This window comes from Ruditapes philippinarum, unplaced genomic scaffold (genome assembly GCF_026571515.1).
Source record: "Ruditapes philippinarum isolate M1 unplaced genomic scaffold, ASM2657151v2 ctg217_1_1_1_1, whole genome shotgun sequence".
Taxonomy (NCBI): domain Eukaryota; kingdom Metazoa; phylum Mollusca; class Bivalvia; order Venerida; family Veneridae; genus Ruditapes; species Ruditapes philippinarum.
This window is the reverse complement of record NW_026860741.1, coordinates 316976-333696: the sequence shown is the minus strand read 5'-3', so window position 1 is coordinate 333696 and position 16721 is coordinate 316976. Positions and strand designations below refer to the sequence as shown.

Here is a 16721-nt window from a genome sequence, read left to right as displayed (position 1 = left end):
AAAAGATTCATCCTTGATCCATTCTTGATTCCGGTTACCATTTACACGTGTTGTACACTAAATTTGTGTTCCTCCCTTTTGCCTGTCGTTAAACACCGACCACTTGTTTCACGTTATTTGAATGTCTTGCCGGAATAAACTTATTATCACTAGTTATTATCAGCTTAGAGACAATCGCAAACGCTCATTTTTATGGCATATTGTTCTTTGGGTTCAAAAATATAGCAGACAAAACGTTTAAAATAATATAACTAAATTTGACAAAGGTCCGATTCTGTGCTTACTGGTTATCTATAAAATACTGAAAAACCCTTTTAATCTTAATTTCACATGCATATTCAAAAGTGAGACCAAAAGTCTATATTTGCAAGGAAGGACTTAACTTGATACTTCTCATGTTTGAATCAAGAAAGGCAACCGTTTCTATTTTGAATCAAATTTCAAACAACGATTACTTCCCCAAGTCAGTAAAGAAATGACTGAAATAAGAATATGTTTCCCTATAAAGTTTTATATACGTACCACCAATAATATTGAATTCTGCTTAAATCAGTGTTGGAGCGCTAGGACGAGTTAAACGCTAATAGTTATGTAGTGAAATACCTAAACAAGCAAGATACCTTATAATAAGGCACACTCGACAAATATAACTATGTGCTTTTTGTTAAAAATCCAGAAAAGAAATAACACATAACATAACAAAAATGAAACTACACATATGGCCAACCAACAGCTATGACAGGTGTGGAATCTCATATCTTAAAAACGGAAAGAAACGGAAGAAGAGGCAAATGAAGCAAAAAGCGCTCAAACAGTTGAGAAAAAAACATAAACATGATTGAAAAATTGTTGACAATAACGAATAAGGCAGAAGTAAGAAAGTTCAAGATAGAGCAGAGACTTCTTTAGAAAAAAAAGAGTAAGGAAAGAAGCTGAAGACCTTTGTGATGAACGCAACGATGAAGAAGAGTATATAACGTTCAATTAGAATAAATGCAACAGATGCTATGTTGATAAAATGATCGAAAGGTGTTCATGATTTCATCGATGTTGAACAGACATTGATTTGAACGATATTACAGTGGAAGATGTGCAGTTATATTATTTCAGCCATTGTACTGACAATAGTATGATAGCGCTTATATAAGAGACCATGATAGAATAGCCGACTTTGTTGAATATGATAAAGTTGCTAACATTTATTTTTTTTACATTTATTCATTTTACATAAAGTCTCGAGGTTAAAATATTTATAACGAAATTTAATAGTAATTTATATAAAACGATAAAACGTTTGCGTGTTTGTAATGCGTTAAAATATGTAGAAAGCGCCGAGTTATCTGGAAATAGCACCGCCTTCAGTTCAGAAAAAACCCGGGCTTTGTTACCCCAGGGTTTTTTGGGGTTTAAATTACATAGATCGTTTTTCACCTTTGGGGAAAAATTAACCCAATAGTGGGGGGGCTTTAGTTTTTTTAAAGAGAATTTTTTTTTGGGATACAAAAATTTTTTTTTGCAAATTTCTTTGGGAAAAGTCTAAAACACTTTGTTATTTTTTATTTTTATTTTCCCAACAAAAAATTTCCCCTTAAAATCGAATTGTAAAACCTTAGTTTTCTTTTAAACCATTTAAAACCTTTTAGAAAAGTATTAAAAAAAGTGTGGGGGCATTAAATCCCTTTTATTTGATTCTTTTAAATTATCTTTTCTAAATTTTCGTACTCTTGAAATATAATCGAGGGAAACCCATTTAGGAATATGTTTTTTTAGATTTACTTTGTGTCTCTTGACTTTTACTCGTTCTACTTATTACGTAATTAAGCCGTTAATTGAGCAAACAAAATTCCCTAATAGGTTCCTATCCGAAAATGATTATCCTTTCATGCGTGTTCATGTATTTCAAACCACATCTTTATTGTTATGCCGACTCCGAATAAATCCCACTTACATCAAACGGTGTGTCAAAATCGGCATCTCTCTCTCTCTCTCTCTTTCTCTGACTCCTAAGTTTCATGCAAAATTATTGCATAAAACGCACATATCGCACCAAAAGGAGTAAAGTAACATTACTCTTAACACCTTTTTAATGACCATGTGACATCTGACCAATAAAAAAGCCGTTGGTTAATATTATTTATATATAATAGCAAAAAAATCTTAAAATCTTTAGCGGAGCTGTCACGCGACTGCTGGTAATCGGTAGGGTATTTAATCGATCCACTCTTTAAGCGAATTATTACATATGTATTATGTTATATGTTTATTGTTACTGTGCCTATGTATTCATGTATGAATTAACGATAAAGAATGAATTTAAATATGAACAAAACTGAGCGTTTTGCAGACTGCTCTATTATGTTATGTTTCATATTTATTGCGATCCTTTAATTATAAAAAAAATAATAATAATAATTATTATTATTATTATTCATAAATATGTATTAAGTGATCGCTCGAGAGCATTCAAATTATTAAGATTACATGAAAATTGCAGACTCGGGTTTTATTGCGTCTGTACATGAGGGGTAATATACATGTGAAACATCCTTCACGCCCGTCTTAAGCTATTTTGACTTCACGAATTCACTTTTTTTGACTTAACAAATAAACGACTTAAGCTTCAATTCGTAAATTCATGTTCTGAACTTAACGTTTTCATTTTTACGAACTCAAGATTTCATCGTCACGAAATTATACAGACTATTGCTTTAGTCTGAGCAGTGACACTACTCGTGTTAACTAAACATCGTGTAATTGTTCCTATATAAGTGTAGTTAAACTCTTAGATGTCGACCATCTGATTTTATTCCATTAAACTTAGAGATAACGTGATGTTATGAAAGAATTACATACTGAAATGTATGGTATAAATTCTTATCTGTATAAAGCAGAGCAGATTTGGTGTAAATATACCAAAGTCTGTAGGCAAAATCAGCATTTTAAAGCTACTAAAGAATTTGGCATAGGAGTTTTGATTGATCATGGAAGGTATGTGAATGTAATAAACAAAGTCTGAAATTCTTATTGGCAATATTTAGATGCTTATTAAGTTCTGTGTAATATCTTAAGGCTTAAATGTATTTATTTATTAAGTAAACCTCTATTGTGAGTTTTCTGAAAAGAGCTTGTACTTGTGCCATGAAAAATATTGAGTATTATCTAAGACGACTATCGTATGAACGTTGTGTTAAATGGCATACATTTTAGCTTTAAATAAACATAACATAGATATGTTACTATCTTAAATTCTAAAAAATGGCTGTTAAAAATGTTTAAAGCTAACTTATAAAGAAAAGATAATCTACGTGCCTACAGAAATTTTGCATTGCAAATTGCCCTAGTAATACAATTGAAACTATATTATCAATTCCTTATAATGCAGGAAACGATCAAGATATTGTTAATACTTGCTTATTTAGTATAACGTTTTTGGAATTGATACATTTGCTATTTTAGCTATCCTTTTTATTACAGTGTTTTATGGCGTGTCTCTCCTTGTATTTCTTACCTTAACCTCCTTATTACAAGGTATTTATAACCAGTAATTTTTTGCAAAAATACCAAGTGTCTTTAGAAAACTGTTGAAATTATACTTACATTTTCACTATCTAACTTTTACCAATCTAATCTATCGAATTCAATATTGTAATCTCAAAGTGATTTGAACATTGTAGCATTTGCAACAATCTGATGATAATTATAGTATGATTCCGTAGGGTTGTTTAGTTTTAATCAGTCACCTGCAATTTACCTACTGCTTTGGCTTCGATAACTGACAGGAACCATAGATTCTAGCTATACAACTAGATTTTGGATGTTGGGCAATAATGAACAGGCCACTCATCCCTATATTAATGCACAAAGGAGCACATTGGGTCGTCCTTAATTATGGAAATGGAAATACCCATATTAGTATAATATGGCAGTGTTACAGAAGTTTCAAAATAATTGAATATCCAATTAGACATATTTTCTTTTTGTTCTTTGAAAATAAATCTGCCACTGTTTCAAATTGAAATCATAAATCTAATAATATGTAATTTTATCACGTAAAGCATAATTTATTTACATGTATACCGCTTTATCTGGTTTACATAGTTTTTCATATTCGTTTTAGCTGTATTTTTTATCTTTTTTACAAAGGAACTGTTGCAATACAATGTTATTCTTGTGACAATTTTGATACCAGCGAAGATTGTATGAACATAACTGACTGCGGTAATAATGAGGTATACTTCCATCCTTTAAACATTGTAATATAAAAAAGTAGTAAAAGAGTAAGTTTCGAAGAAAGTCCTAGTTTAAGACTTTATGACGGATAACAGACTTAACACCTTCTATGAAGCGCACTTAATTTTATTAACCTAACAAAATCAATATTACACTAACTTAAGTTTAATAATAGAAACAAACAAACAAACAAACACACAAAACCGACAAACAAACAAAACAAACAGTCATTGTATTATATCAATCAATTTCTATATGATTTGTATTCAAATATAACATTTATTTATTAATGAAATATTTACACAAAAGAGTATTGTTAAATATCAATTATTTAAAACAGTTAACAGTCAAGATTCTTATTAAACATTACTGTTAAAACATTTTCTCCTGCATCGCTATTGATATAAAAATATTGTAAAAACATATGCTCGAGTTGAATTGTGTAGGCACGTTTATCAATAAAACAAAAAAACGAATAGTGCATACGGCAATGAGGTACTGGTGTAACATTAAATTTTAACGACCGAGGCTCAGTTCTCAACATTGAACAACTTACAACAGGGTCAAAATTTAATTTTACACCGGCTTATCTCCATTTAATTTGCGAATAAGTAGTCAACCATCGCCATATAAGGCTTATGGATATAATTTCTCAATACTCATATGAATGCTTGGTTCAACCATCGAGAATTCATGCCATAATTGTTTGTTATATTTTCACCAATTAACACAGGTGTGTTATGCTCGTGCTGACGGTACTTCAACTGGAAATGTGAAGTACACAGTGGGATGTACACGCGATATGGTATGCAATTTTTATGTAAATTTTTGCTTTTACTTTGAAAAAAAAAACACGAATACAATGTAAGCATATCGAGCTGTTAAAAAAAGTATAGTCATTAACCTTTCGGATACATATATATTTACGGAAACAAGGAAGATATTTGTGTGAATTATTTTAACTTTATATCAATAGCCACTTAAAGCCCAAAACTGTGGAATAAAAAATATTTTTAAAAAGTATTTATTATTCTTACATTTGTCTTTGTTATCATGGTTGTATACAAATAAAATAATGCAACATTTTTAATCTATGTTTTCATATGTGCAACATTACTATTCGGTGCGTTACTTTATTTGCATGCGAACCAACCAACTTCTTATGTCGGGGGATGCAATGTCGTTTTGCATTGTATATCTTGATGATCCTTTTATCATTTATTTTGCTATTGTGTTATTATTAACCTCGTGAAAGATATTTAATGAATGAATGCATATAAATGTACGTTTTATCATCATCACAGTCTGCCCAAAGAGAAGATCCGACATTTTGTGCAAATGTATGCATGGACAACTTGTGTAACTTAGACCATTGTAACATTCCAAGTGCGTAGACTACTCATAATGTATTAACTTTATTCGATAAGTTTGCACATCAAATTAACCACATTATATGCTCTTCTTATTCCATATTAAAAGATAAATAACCCTACAAAAACCTATTATGTCATTGTTATGCTATGCGTACATTTGTATATGGCTGTGCGTGGAAAAATAAGAACTAATATATGCAAGTCAATCAGTTTCTCTTCTGACGAGTATCTTTTTTTTAAATATACTTCTTGTTTTTAATAAGTGAAAAACATTCCCTGATGTCATGTTGCTTACGTATTTTCATAATATTATGTTATATAGATTGGTCGTTGTGCTTTAGCTGCTTTTTGGCATTGAATCATTATTCCTTATTTTATTTTATCCCTCTTCAAACCCAAATTCTGATATTGCTGGACAATAGAATACCCTCTGATATTCTTGATGATTTACATTTGATAATGAATTGACTAATAAAATCGTAATACCTTTCATTTTAATATTTATTTCGTGCTATTTTTATATATTTATCCTTTTCAGTTTCCCCAAAAGGGAAATAAAGTTTAGGGTTTCCTCGTTGCATTTTATTGGAAATTATAAAAAAGTCCAGACACCTGGTTACAAATTTTTTCAAAACAACCCAAAAAGGGTATGAAAACTTTTTTGCGAATAAAAACCTATGCTATTATTTTTCTAAAAATTTTAAAGGGCGGTTTTTTATTTATTTTTTGGAGGCTGGGCCCTTTTCTCTCCCCGAACTCTCATGGGCCCGGGTAGATTCTTCTTTTAAACTCCCCAGGGTTTTGTTTCACCAATAATAGTTCTTAATAGAATGATTATTGCAAAACATGATCATGCTTTAAATCAAATTCAGTGAAAAGTTTATTTCAAATAAAACATAAATAACTAATAAGTAAAATAAAACAAATCACATATTTATAAAGAATAAGAATTACTAAAAATCAAAAACACAACATATCTGCAGCGGGATCTGCCATACAACGGGTAATGATTGGAATTGTGTGTGCTTTGTCATCATACAACATTTTACTTTTGAACGAAAATGTCAATATTTTTCGTGATTGTAGATATGTTTTATTCGTGAAGTTTCGGTCTACGGAAACAGAAAATATCGAATGGGTTGTATGAATACAATGGTAAGTAATGTATCTTCAATTATGTTTTTATTGCTATGTCACGGTTATGATCTGTTCATTATATATAGGGGAGTAGATGTGTAAGCAGCCGGATAGCGAAGTCGGTAGAGCCGCGGAACGTTGTTTTTTTGTGTGTTGGGGTGGGGTCCGGGTTCGAATCCAATCAGGCTGCACATTTTGTGATATTGTGTGTCAAACGTTGTTCCGAACCTGCATATAGCTCTGTGCTTCACAAGCATTGCTCTGTTTTACCGATAAATTCGGGGACGAATTTCAAAATAGCGAGGGAGTATGCCACGGTTTATTACTGTTCACTATATGGGAGCGAAGATTTTTAGCGGCCGGATAACTCAGACGGTATACCCGCGATACGTTATTCCGAGCGCCAAGTGTTCATGCGCACGTTAGGCTGCACATTTTTCTCACTCTATTCCATCAAGATATTCTTACTCTTTTACCATGACTCCCTAACTTTAAAATGTTAAGAATATGTATTGATTATTTTAACTATGCTTTATTTAATGCGGTTTTATGCACACTAAACAAACACATCAGAGTTTGACGTGTTAAGCATCAAAGCAATATGCATCATATCAATGCATGTGTAATTTTCATACTGCATTAAAAAGAAATACACCATGGAACATAATACAGAATAAAGTTTCCCTTTTAGCACTGTGCACGAAGTACTCCGATCTCGGTTAATCCAGGGACAATCGTGGGTAAACGTTCGACAGTTGACAACACTTCAACAACCTGTGCTGTATGTTGTGACAAAGACAATTGCAATACAGTAGCATGTGAACACAACACAACTTCATGTAACTATAATTAAATTCGGCATAAGTGTCGAAAATATCTGTCTATGTGTTAGACTCAAGGAACATGTACCTTTACCGGTTTTGGAGGCGTTTTTAGGTCATAAGAGCTCTTATATTGTTCATTTGCCACGATATAATAAATGCCCAATATCCAGGGCTGGGAATCAAAAGTGCGTCGTATCCTACAAAATGTTAACAAACGCCGCCATCTTGGAACAGAAAATGTATGTTTTTGTTTATAACTTTTTTTTGTTGGAAATGACTGAAAACCAGATATTTGTATCAACACGCTACACTATTTTCCGCTTCGTTCGGTATATGTTGCTTGCACAACTATTTTGTAAAACAAAAGTTATAGCGAACTTGCAACTCGAAGCAGAGCATAATTTTATTATTTTTTTTTTATGAAATTGTGTGGATATGAAGCAGTTCATATTGCTTTATCTATCGTTTTTTTTTTTTAAATTCAAATCAATTATATTACTTGCTTTCAGAGTTCACCATAAACTTCAAAATATAATTTTGCATCATTTTCTAAACTTTCATTAATTTAAAAAAGATATGATTAATTTTCCAAGAAAATAATTATTTTTCCGAAATGATACGACGCAGTTGAAAATAAAATATGATAATTTTCATTGCAAGCTGCATATTGGTTAAACTATTTAACACTTTCCCTCATGAGAATATTGTGAAAAATGGATGTTTTTATTGAAAAGCCTCCTGTTATAAGTTCGAACTGCTATGAAACTATGAGAAATACTTCAATTCTAATCAAACTTGGCACAAATGTTGACTGGACCATTGCCTTTGTAACGACATGCTCAGTCTTAAATTTTCTGTTACCGTGGCAACGAAGGGAGGTCTCACAATTGCCAAAAATCACTAATTTGCCTCGTTTTTATCCAATAAAATTTATTTCAAAGTGCTGCAACTCCTCAAGGGATTGAGATAGAGTCAAATACTTTTCAGCGTTGGTTACACGTTACAGTGGCCGATTCAGGCCCAGCCTTAAGGGCTGCACCCCCCCCCCCCCAATCCAGCTCGGCCGAAATACGAGGGGTGTCCCAGAATTACGTGGACTTTTGCTGTAACTCTAAAACTACTGAAAATAAAAACAAACAAAATTAACATGAACAAAATGCAACTTTATTGCATTAGTACAAAAAATTTCAAAGTTGTTCGGCAACTGGATCAGTGTCTGTGGGGAGGGTAATGAGACAAGGGGTAGCGGGTGCGGGGCAGTCCATTCCGACGTTATGACGTCATTCCGGTGGCGTCGCTTGTTGTTAATAGCTGCGTGGCGTCAAATGTCAGTTTTTCTCAATATAGTCGCCGCCTAACTCATTACACCTATGGTGTCGATATATCCACTGGTCGTACACCGCCCTGTATAATAATGATAAAGCATACTATTAACTTTTGTTACGATAATAGTGTTAAAGACGACGGTGATAATGCTGACGCCGTATTATTATTATTATCTTTATTTATCATTATTATTTTTATTATTATAATTATTATTATTATTATTATTATTATTATTATTATTATTATTATAATTATTATTATTATTACTATTATTATCATTATTATTATTATTATTATTATATTATTATTATTGTGGAGTTTATTTTGTACGCAAAGACAATGTGCGTTAACAAGGGAAATAACCTATCATGCACACTGCTTACTATAGCAGTTTGAGTTCACTTTTTTAAAAGTTGAAGGGGATAAATTGCGTTTAAAATAATAAATTGTGATTAGCTTAATTTTTAAAAATCATTTTTTTAAACACAAAATTATTGCTTACCCCTGAATTGTACTCAGCATTGACCTTGGTGTAACGCCTGTCCCGATCTATGACGTCCTTGACTTCCTTAATTGACGCCGAAGTCAACGTTGACTTTCTCCCACGACCCTTGTCGTCTTCAATGTCCTCTCGGCCGTCTCGAAAACGCTTATTCCACTTGAAAACGAGTGATCGACAAACAGGAGGTCTCACTTTTGCAGTCTCCAACATTTCCTGCGTCTGTGTTGGCGTCTTCCCAAGATTAACACAAAACTTGATGATAGTCCGATGTTCCGCGTAATCCGTGGACGCCATTTTTTGTTAAATATCCAAGAGCAACGGTTGTCAGTTGTCCGCTGGTAAACAATAACGGAAACAGCTATGACGTCAAAATTTAAAACGGACGTTATATGACGTCACTGCATATGCTTACGAGGTCGCGCCATTTTTTACGTATAAATACGCAAGATATACGAAAGTAAAGACAACTTATTAATACAAAATATTGGACTGCCCCGCCCTGCGCATACTGTGTTACTATAGCGACGTAAAATATAGAGAAGCAATGTTAGAAATTTAAAAATAATGGACATATTCATTAAGGATATGTTAAAGGTATTGTGCACAAATTTGCTAAAAAAATGCATTAAAAAATAAAAAGTTATAGCAAAAGTCCACGTAATTCTGGGACACCCCTCGTATATGTTTTACTAAGATTTTTATTTAGATGAATTGACTGGTCATTTGCTTTAATTAACGTTTTTATTGCAGTTATATTTTTTAAATAAAAATTAAATTGTAATGACCTCTTTAGTCATAATCTAAAATGGATTCATTGATGGGAAAATAAATCTTACTAAATATTAGAGTTTGAGATAAAAAAACTTTTGTACAATAGAAAGGCTGTAATTCAAGAACACTTTATTAAGAAAAATTATCTATTATTCAGATCAGTCAATTGATTCAGTGTTTGAAATTAATATCAACGATCGCAGGTACATTGGTATTGTGTGCTGTTAAAGTTATTTTATAAATGCTTACTTTTAAACACAAGGACAATTCTGTTTAAAAGACCCGGCAAACACTAACCTATACAAAATACAATGTGAGTTAAACCATCCAAAATGTACCATAAACAGCACTCAAGGAAAATGTACCTTTCAAGGAAATAACACCATATTCAACCTCACATTTCAAATTTTCTCAGTACCCTCCCATGCCCATCCCAATAACTTTGACTTTATTAATTCCATATCATCTAAATATTTCTAAAATCATTAGTGTACACATATATAAGCAGATAAGCGCTATAAAACAAACACTTACATTTTTTTGGTCACATGAACAAGATACTTGCCCAGTATTCAAACAAGCCCTATTGCTGTCTGTAGCATTTTTGTTGTCAAATCTTCGACCTATATGTCAGAGCCCAGGAAACCATGTTCTGTATCCGCCCCTGCGTTACCTTATGATCCACCTGGGGCCATTTTTAGCTTTTCACAAGCCAAAATTTTCTTGGCGATGACGGGGACTGCCACCCCTTTCAAACCCCCCAAACAGAAGGGGGCACATCTTCCTTCTGGCAAAACCCTTCTAAAAACGGACAAAGGTGTGGCGTGTTAATGCATATATCTGGTTTTTAATCATTTCCAACAAATATAAAAAAAAAATTCTTTCCAAGATACGACGCAGTTTTGATTCCTAGCCCTGATATCACATATCAATTACTTAATATATGACGGTGTCATTGTAAATAATACATCTTTTTCTGTTTTACTTATATAATGTGTAACAAATATAATGTACAGAAAAAATGTTAGGTAGGAAATTTGAAGTATGAGAAATATTCGTCCTTTTAATAGGTCTGAAAATATAATAGTTAACATCATATCATAATATAGTGTCAAATCAATCATTTCCGGTTGCATATGCACCCAATGGAGTTAATTAGTTTTATTTCAAGCGGTTGGGACCTTACACACACTAAAGATGTTTAATGGCACTTGTGCTAACAACAACGACGATTCGTGTGCAGCATTTGGATTGCTTGACTCAGATGCGTGCGTTAAATTGCCAAAGGTCGATGAACTGTGTCCAAAAACTTGCGGACTATGCGGTAAGTATTCTACTAATACTAATAAAATACACACATATCTTTCTCCCTAATGAGTGTTTAGGAAACTTGTGAAACTTGCACTTTTCTACGTTCTTCATTTAAAATGACATTTGAACCTGGAATTGAATGTTATTCGAGATATTGTGATGTTTAATACCTATTAATAGCTAATATGATAATCATTTTTACGCATCTAAAAAAATACTGTAAGACAACTAGAATGGTGACCGATTGGATATATAACATATTTTCTCTTTAAACATATTATATATTATAATATAACACAGCAAGTCGTTGGCATTGAAACTGTTTATTTTAAACTGTTTACAAAGCAGTTAAGACAGTGAATACAGGTAAACAGTCTTACATAGACAATTTATCCTTCAAGTACCGTGGTATTTGTCATTCAAAATAATGAAAAGCGAAAGCTTAAATGTTTTAAACAATAAGACTTTAAATAAAATCTAGGTCATTTCGGATGGGCACAATGGAACGACTGGTCTGCTTGTTCAAAGACATGCAGCCAAGGGACCACGACAAGAAGAAGGGATTGTCTACATCAAATTACTGCAGCACATGTCCAAACCTGTACAGGAGTAGCAGTAGAGACAAAGAGTTGCAGTGACGGGTTATGCTTGCGTAAGTATTACATGGAAAATACAATTATATTTGCAATGCATCCAATTTAAATGTATATCATGCAAGATTGTTTTACTAGATGGGTTATGCAGTATTTGCTTGTATGCTTTTTAAGCAACACCAGGGGTCAAACATAAGGAAATCCTTGTATTTTGTTTTTATATTCAACAAGTAGAGTGATAGCACCTGTCCAGTAAATTTGTACTTTAATTGTGTCTGCTCTAAGAATGAATAATAAATAATGCTTCTAAGTCAAAACAGTTCATTTTATATTTGATTGGAAGAACTTTTTATTACTGTCAAGGTTACATTGTGTTGTTTTACTTGTTGTTTTTGGTGTTGTTGTTTTTTTTTCTTAGTTTTTTTGTCGATTGTGTTCATTCCAGAATAAATATATTTTTTAATCAAGCATATTATGTGTTTAACACAGAATCTAGAAATTATAATAATTATAATAAATGTTACGTTTACACCTTTTTTTCAAAAACATTCTCGAGCACAAACCGGGATTATTATTATTTTTGTTATTATCATTAATATTAGGCCTTCCGAGGGAAATCCTCTGTGTCATAACTTTAAAAAAAATTGTTGTGTATTTGTTACCCATACTATATATCATGTCGCATTTATGAAAATGAACTCTTTAAAAGAAAAGATATATTTGCATAATTTATGGACAAGTAAATAAGTTGGCGATTCTTTTGTGCTAGGCGGCGTGAGGGATGATGAGTATTCTTTACTATGTAATTAACCCCCCCGAGTCTGCAATGCTTTTAATTTTTTTGTTTAATGTTTGGGGTCACTTTTTCCCCAAATTTTTTTTTTGGATGTGGGGTATTTGCTTGCACCTTCAGAATTGTTCCATTATTTTGCTAAAATAATTGATAGACTTTATCAATTTTAATTATTCTAGATGAAGGTGTGTGGTCTAATTGGGGATCATGGGGACAGTGTTCACGTACTTGCTCTAATGGTACGAAAACAAGAGTAAGGCATTGCTCTGGAAGTGGTCAAATACATGGCAGTATATTTTGTTCTGGTGACCATTTTGAAATTGCGCATTGCAATCTTCGGACCTGCCCAAGTAAGAAAAACAAAGTTTATGAGACAAAGTCAACAGTTAAAATAATTTATTTCACCACAATTTAAAAAGAAAATAGGTCTCACATAACAACCCATTAAAACCGTAAAGGCTTCTAAAGACCTAACCAGGTATGTAGGTGATCAAGGTTTCATTAAAATGATTTCAGCTTGCAGGCTTTTCAACATACATTTCCAGTTACGGTTTTTTTGCAAATTCAGTGTCTTAGTCCCTGTAACTGTAAAGCATTGTTTTATAAAAACCAAATATTATACAATTATTAAGGTGACAAAAATTTATTTTGTATTTAATACGTATGTTACGTAGTATATAAATGAATAGTTTACATTTATATTTTATAGGTGTTTCATTAATATTGTAGTTTAGTAGAGATGTTTCAATTAATATATTGTAATGTAAGCCGATGGCCCTACATTACGAAAAAAAAGCATGTGTAGTTTGTATTTATAGCACATTTATTGTTAAATTCCAAGTGAAAACTAGTCGAACTTGTTCCAATTATATTTATATTTTAGTAAACATCATATAGAATTATATCTGTAAACTAAAATAAAATAACATACACAACTAAAATAGTGTTTTTTTCTCATTTTTATCAAAGTTTGTCCATCATCCAGTTGGGTTGAGCATAGACCATCCTGTTATCTTTTTACACGTCAACAAATGACATTTGCCGCTGCACAGGTGATTTAACATAGTAATCATATCTTACTATTGTATCTAATTATTATTCAAACAGCTAAAAAGTAAACAAAACACTACAGACGTTTTTCTGTCTTAACCATTAAGACAATAAAATGTTTTTATTTGTTTCGGTCCTGAACATTATGTTTCACATTACAATTTTGTTACCATTGATTTCGCCATTTAGATGAATGAAAAACTATTTGCTTTTATTTTTAGACATATTGTCATACACGAAATGCGTCATTGGTACACGTTCAATCAACGACTGAAAACTCCTTTATCGTGTCTTATCTTAAGTCTCATTTCGGTATGTCTCCTTTTTCATATTGTGCAAATCAATGCTTGAGTGATAGTATTGTCTTTCAGCGGCTATTGACTTGATTCTTTGGTGACATATAATTAGTGATTCTTGGTCATAGATTAACCGTTTAAAATATAAACATTGCAAACGTCCGTCAATCTTTATATTGCTCGAACGTAAAGTGACGTTATGCCAATCCAAGTGTAAATTTCGTTCAGTTTGATATTATACTACGAAAACAAATGTGACCAATGGAAATTTGTATGAATGTGATTCAAAAGGCATTGATTATATTTAATTTCAATACGAGTAAGACAGTCTTTTATTTAGTTTACACAGATTCTAAGAAACATTTTTCATAAGTGGGTTATTTAGACTTTATATAATCAACATTTATAACAAAAGCAGTAAAGCCAGACCAAAACATGGATGGACAAGTTAAGTAAAATGATATTGTAGCTGATAGACTAAGATTTAAGAAAAATGGTTCAATTAAGTGTACAATTATAGCCGATCTAAAGTAAGAGCGTATACTTTGACTCTTTAAATATTTGTCGAGATTCTGCGGAGCTGAGAAAAGAGACTCATGCTATACCTGCCACTAAGTATAGCTACACTTTTGATGAATTCATATTCTGCTTAAACCGGTGCTAATGAGCGTAGGTGGTAGTTTTTAATAACCACTACCGTCCAAGAACCTGCTCAATCAAACTGATTCTGTAACATTTCATTTTCGCAGGGGCCTTTTTGCGTTCTTTGGATACCTCAGCTTTCTCTATTTAAGAGTCACAATTTAATTATTTTAATACGTATTATTTATTTCTGAAATTAGACAAATGTGACAGAATGAAGTATTTGCAGGTTCTGGTTCTAACGCCGGCTGGTGGTTGGGGATGACGGATTCTGTTACAGAAGGGAAATGGCAATGGACCGACTTAAACCAACAAGTCAACTTCACATGTATGATTTTATAACATTTCCCTAGATGTTTTACATTCATTATCATCTTCGGAACTTTGTATTACTTTTGAAGCAAGCACGAATGCCATATACCTCTTAACAAAGGTATTTTATAAGCATAAGACAGTTTCAAACATTTGTCATGGCAGATGATACTGTTAATTATTCTTGAAAGGACATAATGAATCAAATTATGGCTGCAAATAAATTAATAATATCATTTTTACTCAAAAGCTGGGCATGCCCTCGAAAAATGAAGAAAAAAAGGAAATTATATGGATTCAAATATTTGAGAGATGAACATATAGTTATATTTTGACAAACATAGACTTAAGAGATGCACTTTCCATCATTGTGTAATACTATAAATACAGTCCATTACACCATGTCTGTCTTTTTAACTGCTAACTTTCAATTGAAACAGGTATCTTTTTAAATCTATATATCTACGTTAATGTAAATGGGTCGTGACATTATTGTTAGCAGTGATTTATAATATCACAAGCAACATTGGCTTTTTAATGAGAAAAGAAAACACAGTCGATGTTTTCATATTTTCAGACTGGGATGGTGGACAGCCTGATAATGCTGGTATTGATGGTGAAGAAGACTGTGCCATATTTCTTGCAAAGTTTCAATATAAATGGAACGATGTTGGCTGTAAGGAGCAGTACAACGTCATCTGTAAAATATAATTTATGTTGTTAGAATGCATTTTATTCCTTTCAGACTGGGATCGAGGACAACCGGACAATACTGGAATTCATTCTAACGAGGATTGCGTCATATATTTCAATAAGTATGGACTTAAATGGAATGATGTTTACTGTGGAGACCAGTTTTACGTCATCTGTGAAAAAAGTTAATGTTATAAGAATTAAATGATTATTCAATAAATTATTTTTACTGTTACAGTTGTACTGCTTATTATGACCAAAAAGAATAATATAATCTTATAGTAAATCAGCATAGTTTGCGATTGTTGGCGTCCATAAGGCTCAATCAAACTGAAACTGCAAAATTTTTCAATATGCATAATTTAAGTGTTTCCTTTCGTGACGGTTAAAGTTGCCCATATATTCGAACAGGACGGTTATATATCTTATCCTAAAAGATCGTTCAGTATGACACTATTATTACTGTTTCCTGTGTCATGACATCAGTATCACTTGCATGAATACTGTATAATCAGTCTGAGGATTTGTTGATTCCGTTTTCGTCTTGTTTTTAACAGCTTATAAACAGGCTTTGTAGCCGCCGAAGTTTTCATATAGACATATAGGCGAAATCAAAACTGTTCAATAGAATTTATTTGAATTTGGCATGGTATTAGAATTAAATTACAAAAACATTTTAATCAGAAAAAATTGGGGGTCACCGTTCTCATTTTCGAGTTATATGCCCTTGAATTGGATTTTTTAGTTAAATTCAGGGGCCGATAATTTACAAAGAAGCATAACAATTTTTTCTTCTATTTTTCCCACTTCTTAACCTGTGCATTTTTTTTCTACGAAATTGGCCTATTTTCATAAATTTAAATACCTT

General features: G+C 32.1%; 2 protein-coding genes across 3 annotated transcripts; both read left to right on the top strand.

The window, feature by feature from the left end:
• The first annotated feature begins 2870 nt into the window (after positions 1 to 2870).
• Positions 2871 to 5624, top strand: LOC132713240 (uncharacterized). The gene is made up of 5 exons (XM_060695739.1): positions 2871 to 2988; positions 3475 to 3528; positions 4144 to 4229; positions 4964 to 5035; positions 5535 to 5624. Exons 1-5 carry the CDS (start codon positions 2982 to 2984, stop codon positions 5622 to 5624), a joined length of 309 nt encoding a protein of 102 aa, XP_060551722.1. The 5' UTR covers positions 2871 to 2981.
• A 1069-nt stretch (positions 5625 to 6693) lies between these two features.
• On the top strand, positions 6694 to 16088 carry LOC132713231 (A disintegrin and metalloproteinase with thrombospondin motifs adt-2-like). Of its 2 annotated transcripts, none has more exons than XM_060695721.1 (9): positions 6694 to 6758; positions 7432 to 7579; positions 11335 to 11487; positions 11956 to 12126; positions 13040 to 13210; positions 13830 to 13912; positions 14132 to 14222; positions 15078 to 15176; positions 15906 to 16088. In XM_060695721.1, exons 1-9 carry the CDS (start codon positions 6738 to 6740, stop codon positions 16040 to 16042), a joined length of 1074 nt encoding a protein of 357 aa, XP_060551704.1. In that variant the 5' UTR covers positions 6694 to 6737; the 3' UTR covers positions 16043 to 16088. The 2 variants fall into 2 exon arrangements, with proteins under 2 accessions (XP_060551704.1, XP_060551705.1); XM_060695722.1 differs by having other exon boundaries at positions 15738 to 16088.
• Positions 16089 to 16721: the final 633 nt, after the last annotated feature.